Raw genomic sequence first — 10,101 nt, forward strand, 5'->3', positions numbered from 1 at the left:
ACACATTATGTGAAGACTGAGCTCTCTGGAGAAGGCTCTCATGCTGGGAAATGTGAAGGAAAGAGAAGATGACGACCAGCAACAAGGTGGATGGACTCAGTTACAGTGGTATTGAGTGCACTGTTGGAAGACCTGTAGGACCAGGTTGGGGGCAGATCCTCCTGGAGAAAAATCTATCTATTTGATTGCTAAGAGTCAAAACTGACTTGATAGAACATAATCAATCAATCTAATGAAAGACCCAGGTTCCTTGAAAAATCCATACTGCATGGAAAGGTGAAAGGAAAGGGAAGAAAAAGACAACCAGCAGCAAGGTGGACTCAGTTATAGCGGCAAAGGGGACACCATTGGAAGACCTGAAAGACCAGGTTGGGGACAGATCATGCTGCAGAAAATCTATCTATGTGGTCAGTAGGAGTTGAAAGCAACTTGATGGTACATAATCAATCAATCAATCAATCAATCAATCAATCAATCATTTAATAATTCATTAAATATATATGCTGCCCAACTCCCAGCAACTCTGGGTGGTTTACAAATTGTTAAAAACATTTAAAAACAAGTAACAGTACAAGAAGCACAAAACAAAGAAACCAAGATGGCAGAGAAAAGAAACCTAGATGGGAGCAAGAGAAGGAAGAAAAGGAGCTTCCATCATCCTCACCAAAGGCCAGGGTTCCCGTCAATTATTTAAGTCAAACTGAATTTAATTAGTGACAAGGATAACAGTAAAGCCTTAGAATTGTACACCCGCCCCAACAAGTCACTTTTTTTGCTCCATGTTTTACACCCTTCCCCCAGATACTCCCCATGACATACATTGCAGCTTTTCCAAAAACTGGTATTTCTCTTGAGGCATCCATTTCCTAACTCAGAGATAAGCATTTGGATCCATCAGAGGGAGGGATTTTAATAAATACTTGGAAGAACCATCTGTCAGACCATAAAACTTAACAGCAATATGCTTCTCATACAGATCTCTTCCACAAGAGAAGGTTTGCACAAGAAGCAGATCTTCTTTAGCTCAGGGGCGCGAAGGCGAGCGCAGAGCAATGGACATCATCAGAAGCCTTGAAGGGAGGGCAAACTCATAGGTTAGCAAAAGTTTAAACACTGTTCTTACAGCTTTTTTCCACAGCTGGCATACAACTCACTGCATAGACAGTACAGATGTTTCCAGCAGCACAAGATGCGTTCAGGGAGTCGAAAAATTAGTGTAGTTGGACTAAAGGGACGTTTGCAGGCATAAATAGCTAGATTTTCCTCTCTTCCCCTTGCAGATTTTCCAGCTGGGAGTCAAAGCAAGTGCTCCTAACAATCTGAGAGCCACAGGAACACCCGTAAGTGCAAAATGTTTGTGTGAATGATTAATGTACAGCGATTAAGTTGAGCAATTGTATATTTATGCCCAGTTCTTAAAGCAGAAGAGCTTTTTAAAGGAAAGCTAAAATTTAGTGTTTTAACTATAATCTTAGAATTGCAAGTTTGTTTGCCTTTATACAATTCTGGTGTTTTCCAAAATATTCTCCCTCCCTGAAATACTGCCGCTAGGTAATGAATTAAAGTTGAAATGGATTAAGTGAGCATTCTGTGCTTCTTTATTTTATTTTTAAAGAAATAGGTCTTAGACTGAAAAATCAAAAACGCTATATATTCTTCAGCGTACGTATTTGTACTGAAACATTGGTGACCGGAATTAAGCCAAATTTATGATGCTAATAAGGTCACAAATCAAATCAGCCTGTTAAAAGCATATTGTGAAAAACACAATTTTTCCCCCCAAATTAGAAATGGATGCTTGAGTTTCTGTTGCAATTTTAAAGGATGGTCAGTGGAAAGAAAGCTGAAATTCTTCTACCCTACTCTTTTAAATTTAGCAATTTTTCTGGCAGGGTATGTTCTCTGTGCTTGAAACTTAACCTACAATTAGCACAGGAGTATCGGTAGTAGTAAATCTGGCCAAGTTAATTTAAGCTGTGCCCTGCAGTGATGTCACTGCACAAACCCCTTCTTTACCCACCTGTATCGTGTTGCAGGGCAGGGCTGGGGTAGTGACATGACTGCATGTGCACGAAAGCACTTCTCATGTCTTCCTTGCTGGCAAAAAACAGGCCCGCTGACTTGTTTTTGCCTGGCAATTGCTAATTACTACCCAAGAACAGATTAGCTGCTCTGTCTGTTTTTTCTGGCAAGAAATAACGAAAGTGCCTTTTTCTTTGCATGGGTTTTTAAAAAAAAATCTGCTGGGCATCAAGTGATGTCTGTGGACTTCATGAATTATAGGCAGAGATTAAGCATTGTGGAATCCACTAATGTGGCTGTTTTTATTTGGTTGTTTGGTTTTCTCCCCAGGGGCAAGGAAATGGGAAACTCGCTGCTTATGCCTGGTTCTGACAAGACCATCACAGCACTACTTGTAACACTCCTGAGTTGTGCTGTTTGCGTCCCCCTTGATGGAGATACCCTTTGTGGTGCAGGAGACCCAGCGACGTACAGCATTGTGTTCACGGGGAAATGGAGCCAAGTAGCTTTTCCAAAGCAGTATCCACTGTATAGACCTCCAGCACAGTGGTCCTCACTCCTAGGTAAGGAAAACCAAGTGCCCTCATCCGAGGGTCTCCACAGGATAGTACCAAAAATCAACATGGCGGGCACGGCCACACTATCAAAGCCCCAATCCTTCTGTGTGGTTGAGGCTGCCATCTTAACTTTTTGACCCCTCCTAGGGACACCCCTGTCCTTACCTCTTTCTTCTTCTCTTGCTGGTTATTCAGTTACATCCAAATTCATGTCCCTGAGTACATCACAGAATGCACGATCCGGGAGAGCGTCTATGGCTGGTTTCAATTTTCTGCAGCAGAAGTAAACAACATTCCTTATGGTTTGAGACACAAACGGCCTCCCTTCAAAAAGACAAGAGAGAAACAAGATGGCTTTATTGATGAAGTAATTCCAAATCTGTCTTTTGCGTGTCTTGTCTTCAACAGGCGTGGCCCACAATTCGGACTACAGCATGTGGAAAGCCAACGAGTATGCCAGCAACGGCATGCGTGACTTTGTTGAAAGAGGGGAACCCTGGGCACTCATGAAGGAAATAGAAGCAGCTGGAGAGAAAATGCAAAGCATTTACGGAATCTTCTCTGCTTCTGCTGTGGCCACCGGGACGGGACAGACTTCAACTGTCTTTGAAGTCGATGCAAGACACCCCTTAGTAAGTTGGAAATGTCTTGTAGCCTTTTGTTTAAGGAGTAGGCACCGTCGCAAAGCAGTAAAGCTGCAAATGGATTAAAGAAATAATCCATTATACTTAAGATGAGCAGTTATTATTCTTTTAATTACCGTTGCATAAATTTGCAAGCAATTAAATCAGTAGAGGGTTTGGAGCATGAATATATCTCAACTGGCATGCCTTGGCATTTTCTGCTGTATTTGATTGCACTGAAGATTAAGGACTGTGCCTATCACCCACATATTTTATTACCATAAAAAGACTGGATTTTTAATTTTAATTAAAAACCTTTTAATTCATTGAGAAGGTCATCAGTGAAATATAACTCATTACTAAGACTGCAGCTCTAGGACTCATGTGGCTATGAATTCAACTATACTAAAATAATGCTTCACTTTATATTACTTATAGTCTAGGAAGTTTAATCTATCACACACTGCTGACTGTCTATTTTTATTGTCAACTGCTTTGAACTTCTTGGGAAATATTTTTAGTTGAATTTGAAAATAACTTGGATTATTTTCTAACTCCTTGATTGTAATAATTCTAGCATGTGGCTACATTGGCTTATTTAGATCAAGATCTGTGGTAAAATGATCTAATTAGAGAGAACGATGCTTAGACAAGTTTTTGACGCAACTGTTTTTCTAAATGTCCAGGTATCCATTGCAGTACGAATCGTGCCCAGTCCTGACTGGTTTGTGGGGATTGAGAATTTTAATTTGTGTGAAAAGGATCACTGGAAACACCAAGTATCTATGGACCTATTCCCATATGATGCTGGAACTGATAGCGGCTTTACGTTTTCCTCACCCAACTTCGCAACAATCCCCCGGGATACAATCACAGAAGTAAGTTTCTTTACAGTTTACCAACTCCTGGAGTTCTCCATTTCATTAATATTTTTTTGTGCTAATTATTAAGGTCAACTGTGATGGCTTCATCTTATATATATCTTATATATTCATATCTATATTGGCCATACAGAGAAAGTTTGGTGTAGTGGTTAAGGGAACAGGTTAGAGAGAGGGAGACTAGGAGTTCTAGTCCCACCTCAAGCACTAGAGTGACCTTGGGCCAGTCCCTCTTTCTCTGCCCTGGCAATGGTAAACCACTTCTGAAAAACCTTGCCAAGAAAACTGCAGGGACTAGGCCAGGTAGTCACCAGGAGTCAACATTGACTCGGCACCCAAATACATTCTTCAGGAATGGCAAGACGAAAACTTTTGCTTCTGTGGTTATTCTCACAATCAATCAATCTTCTATGACTGGGGGAAGTAAGCTAACTTCTCACCATTGCTTATGAAACCGGCAGGATTATTTCTAATCATGGTTAAGTTTAAATATAGATTGAGTTTAAGATAGCATACTGAATGTTCATCTAAAATACTAACAGGAGATGGGAAGAGGTTTGGGGAGGGAAATACAGAATATGTTTTATGGTTGAATAAAATGAATTTCCCTAGGGCAATTTTTTAAAAAGACCCTAATGTTCTATGTGAGAGCGAGTTTGGTGTAGTGGTTAAAGACACCAGGCTACACACTGGGAGATTGAGTTCTAGTCCTGCTTTGGGCACAAAGCCAGCTGGGGTTTGGGGCCAGTTGTTCCCTCAACCCTGGGAAGAAGGAGGCCAGGGCAAACCATGTCTGAAAAACCTTGCCAAGAAAACTGCAGGGACTAGTCTATGTTGATGTCAGTTGGACTCATGCTTTAAAAACTTGGTCTTATTCTAGGGATGGGGAGACCATCAGTTTGTCCATATGCCAGCAACATTTCCTCTTTTGACAGTGCAAGTCAAGCACTTTCTCTAAGACTGAAAAACACATTCTAGAGCAGTGTTTCTCAGCCTTGGCAACTTGGAGACAACTTCAAGGTGCCAAGGCTGAGAAATACTGTTCTAGAGGAAGTCATCTTTTGTCAGAAGAAATGTAGAGCTATTTTTTTCAGTCAAGGAAACAAATATTCTTTGTTTATATGTACAGTAGGTGATTGCATACTCTATGCATGTTAGCACTGATAGTCTTTATACTATTAAAATTGTATAGAAGAATATTTAAATTTTGAGTGTACCACACTGAAATCCTTTTTGGGGTGTGTGGGTATAAATTTTTATAAATGGAATTGAACCGATGATTTCTGTTTCTCAGAATAGTACCAAAAATTCATGTGTAATGCCACAACCCACAAGATTGAGTTTCTGATTTTCTAAAATGTTTGATTTTTAAAAAACATAAAGGAGTTTTTCTTACAAATTTTGTGTTTGTATCATCACACACTCAAAATAAGATTATTTGTGCATGTAGAGACATAATTTATCAATGTCTCTTGAAGGTCCATGCTTATTAGGGCATTTTATGACATTCTTGGCTCTTTTAGCATTTTCCTCTTTTGTTGACTGAGACAACCTCATCGTCATCATCAACGTTCACAACACAGTATTTCCATTATTTTGGAAGCTCCTTGGTACACTTCTGAACAGAAATTATCTGAGATTAATTCAGAATAACAGAAGCATATGGTGTGTGATAAGCATGATGTTGGAAAGAGACTGGTTCCCCTTTTGCACAGACTAAACATACCAGGCCCATACAGATGGGGGAAGGACCCTCTACCTGCACTTGTTTGCAAAGGTACCCATTTGTCAGGAAATAAACAAACAAACAAAAAAAGATAAGGCAATGGTCTACTAGAAATGTCTAGGGGGCTATAGAAAGTAGCAAGAGCATCTTCTCACATTGTCTTCAGGTACATTGTCAGCTAGAGCACATGAGTCACACGACCTGGTCAACAGCTGGGAAATAATTAGGAACGCACGCAAATCACTTTCAACTGAACACCTAGGCATGAAATTCATCCACAGAGACTGGATGAGTTCAAAGTTGCAGCAAAACTTTACAATATACCTTTGCTCTCTCGCACACTCATCCCTGCTTACCACATCCTTCTCAACTAGACTGTTTAGGCACTAACTAGAGAATGAAAGCCATCAAATCTGGACCCAGAATGACTCAGAAAGTGGGCAGGTTTCATGACTCCAAATTTATCCCCCAAAGTCCTTCCTTTGTTCATTCAAAATCTGGTAGCTGCTGATGGGATTAGGAGGGTTTCTGTGTGCTTGGCACCCAGCCTCCTTTGTCTTCTGATGACATTTCTCCTTTGATCCTTAATGCCTTGATTCCTTCTTATCTACCGCCCAATGGGAACTTCTGATCAGATTCCTGGCTTTTGTCCTCTCTGCATACGTGCCTACTCCTTTTTTAGGTTATGGCAACTTCAGTCTATTCTCATGTTCTCACACTTCCAGCCTATCTATTGGATACCTCAGTATTACTATAAGGCAATGTTTCTCAACCTTGGCAACTCTAAGATGTGTGGACTTCAACTCCTAGAATTCCCCAGCCAGCCATGCTAAATGAGTTGCTAAGGTTGAGAAACACTGCTATAGGGTGTTTTAGTCAGAGAGAACTGGGAATGCTGGCTGGCTGTTGGAAGGAGGAAGGAAGCCTGCAAAGAAGGGAGGGTGGAAAACAGGAGCTGGAAACCTAACCAGGGTTCTTCCCACTGCAACAATTTGTGGTTGACTAAATTCACCTCCTTTTTGTATGTGCTTGACTTCACAGATAACTTGTTCTTCTCCAAGTCACCCAGCAAACTCATTTTATTATCCCAAGCTTAAAACTCTGCCTCCTATTGCCCGAGTGACCATGGTAAAACTTAAAAGAAAGAAGTTGGGGTTCCAAGTCTCTCAACCAAACGTCACAACCATAGAAAATGAAATAGAGGATTCAGTCTCTGGTAAGTGCTTTATCCCTTGATAAAGTGAAAGTTTTGTATTAATAATTCAGCCATCAGAGAAATGCATACCCTAATGGGCAAATGGGACATATTCCACCAATCAACAGCTGTAAAACGTCCCCTATGAGAGTATAGGATAAAGGTAGGGAAATGATGGTGAGTAGAAATATTCAAGAAATTGGGAAATCTTGTTAAATAGTTCCTTCATTTTGCCAGTCCTTAAATTACAGCCACATGGCCGTATTTGTGCACCCTCCAGGATCTGTATCAATTCATGGTAGCTTCTCCCTGTGGAGAGCTTTCCTGATTGGTGGGAAATCTGGCATGGAAAATCTTACACCAAGATTGTAGAATTTAGCTATTTCAGTAAAATTCTGTTAGGAATTATGGGTTTCTTGCTGTTTAAATGGATTGTCTTGAAGAGCACATGTCCTTTATCACCTATCAGCAACCACAGTGAACAAGATTTCAGAGCTTCCTTGATAACATTTGCTTTCTCAAAGGAAAAAAAAATGGGCACCCCCTTCCTTGGAATGAGATTTCATTTTCTGAATTGAATCAATGGTTGGATCCAATTTTGCCTGATCTGCACATACCTCCTTTCATGCACTGCCAAATTTGTCAGTTCTATTTGCTTTTCTCCCTTCTTTCTGAAGCTGTTGCAGTGGCTTTTTGGGGTTTCATGCTGCAATTTCACACATTTATCCTGTATGTTTGTCTTGGGGAAAATTAAATCAATTGAATGTCCAAGAAAAGCTGTATCTTGTAGTTGTATGTGAAAACTGACATGTGTTTCAACTGCTTCTGTACTGCAGAAACGCCCTTGGATTGTGAGACGTCCCTCTGGTCTTCCTGGGGCCTTTGTCGTGGCACATGTGGAAATTTAGGAGTGAAAAAACGAACTCGGTATATACTTCTTCAGCCTGCCAACAATGGAACTCCCTGCCCAGATCTGAGTGAAGAAACACAGTGTGAACCAGATAATTGTGTCTGAGATAATTTCTTTGGACAATTGTTTACCTCATATTATTTGGGAGATATGTAGGGTATCTATGTGTTAATGTTTTTTATAGCTCAAGGTAGTTGTAATATGTTGTTGACTTTTATAGATACATACTTAGATACGTTTGTTTTCTACACATTTATTGTGAACTCCTACAGTGCCACCCAGAGGTCACAAATGTCATAAACTTGGAGTTACTAACATCTGTATGGAGAAAGGAGGCATTGAAGAGAGTTTTCATCTCTTCTGCTTCTAGAATGTATTTAATGTAGGAAAATGCTTTTGAGGAAGAATGAACTAGTTTCTACTGACTTGCACTATGCCAGAGAATAAAATGCATATGTTTTTAAGGGGATCAACTTGAACGAAAAAAAATACCAAGTCTCTCTCAAGAGGGAAGAAGTCCTAATATAAAATTATATGGCTAGTAATCAAATCAATCCTTATTGCAGTCATCCTATGACTAGTAATAAGCAAGGTAGAACAAAGTGTCCTTAATCTGTTCATGTGCAATAATTCAGTTGTGTAGGACTTCCAGGCTGGAACACAAGAATCCCAACGGTTGTCAGTTTGTGTAGCCCAAATATGGTAACCCTAAGCTTGCAGGCTCCTCTTCCCATTATCCCATTCCCTCCTTTCTTCACAAAGCATCACATTGAGAACCATGCTACTTCAGGTACATATCAATCCACGGTTTTTGCAAACAAACAACAAAACTTGGTAGGGAATTGACAAGAGGAGTACCTGCCAACATATCAATTTCCTGATATGCAAAGGAATGACTTTTCTGCTCTGGATCACCTCTCCATCAGCCACCTCAAATTCTAGTGTTGCAAGAGAGACAACAGCTTTATTCCTACACCTGTCCCTAATTACTGGTTTCTGATAATGAGAAGGACCAAATGTTATATGCTTTCATCACCAGCAGAGGGGTCTGCAGATATGTTCAAAAGAGTCAAGATGGCAAGATGGCTCAATCAAAGCCCCATCTGTTTTTTATGGGCATCACCTGGTCACCAGGTTTGAGGGAGAAAGCATAGGTGGGACACATGTTTGCAGGCAGAAGATCCCAATTTAACTCTTGGCATCTGCAGTTGAAAGTCTCAGGAAGAAGGTAATGCAGATAATTCCCTGAAGCTTGGGAGGGACACTGGAGAGAGTGGCGCCTGGCAGATGCCATGGAAAGCTAGCCCTATGCCATAATCACAAAATGGCTTCCAGTTCAGCAGGCAAAGCTTGTCTTCGCTTTGGGGGTAGAATGGAATAAAAATAGCAAAGAAGGTCAGCTTTTAGGAGACACTGAGAAGGCTTAAAAAAAAAAAAATCTTCCAGCACTTAATCCAGAGATGGAGATGAAAAGACAATATAGCATAGCAGCTTCCAAACTGACAAAACTCCTGTAAAGAAATTGTACAGAACTAATGCAGAAAAGAGCACATTAAAAATAAAACAAGACATGGAAGGTCACTAGATAGCCTCACTTTGGGCCAGTCATGCTCACTCAACAAAATCTTCTTTACAGGTTCATTGTGGGGAGAAAGGAGGACTAGGATTGTCACATGGGTGTCCACGTGTGTGTGTGTGTGTGAATGTGCCAAGTTGGTGGCTGTAGCCCTGCAATTAGGTTTAGACTTTGACTTTTTTCATCCATCCTTCTGAATGCTCCTGTATGCCGTCATGAGCTCCTAGATTAAAAGAAGGATATAAATAAAAAATATATATAAATAAAATGTTTAGCCTGCTTTTCATTTAAAATAATCCCAACCCAAGTTACAATATAATAATATTAATAATAATAATAATAATAATTTTTAACACCATCAGACAAAAACATCTGCCTATCCCAGGTCCTTGGGAAAGACTCAACAGGTGGATAAAAATGCCAAATCCAGTCTAAACACCTGGCTGACAGTGCGACCAACCACAATAATAAACAATAATAAAGTAATAATAAAAACTTGCAAAATGTCCAAAGCTGACACCGAAAAATAGCATCGTAGTTCCAACTGCAACAACACACTCAACAGCAGAATCAGGTCAACCAGCAACTGTTACCTAAGCAGGGAAACTAAA

General features: G+C 40.2%; 1 protein-coding gene across 1 annotated transcript; it reads left to right on the forward strand.

The window, feature by feature from the left end:
* The first annotated feature begins 937 nt into the window (after positions 1–937).
* On the forward strand, positions 938–9,787 carry SPON2 (spondin 2). Its single transcript, XM_007422871.3, has 7 exons — positions 938–1,094; positions 1,281–1,340; positions 2,353–2,585; positions 2,988–3,211; positions 3,889–4,080; positions 6,851–7,025; positions 7,841–9,787. Exons 3-7 carry the CDS (start codon positions 2,363–2,365, stop codon positions 8,017–8,019), a joined length of 993 nt encoding a protein of 330 aa, XP_007422933.1. The 5' UTR covers positions 938–1,094; positions 1,281–1,340; positions 2,353–2,362; the 3' UTR covers positions 8,020–9,787.
* Positions 9,788–10,101: the final 314 nt, after the last annotated feature.

This window comes from Python bivittatus, unplaced genomic scaffold (assembly GCF_059951505.1).
Source record: "Python bivittatus isolate LINGU-HERP-01145 unplaced genomic scaffold, Pbiv_v1 ctg000210_np1212, whole genome shotgun sequence".
In the NCBI taxonomy this organism is placed as follows: domain Eukaryota; kingdom Metazoa; phylum Chordata; class Lepidosauria; order Squamata; family Pythonidae; genus Python; species Python bivittatus.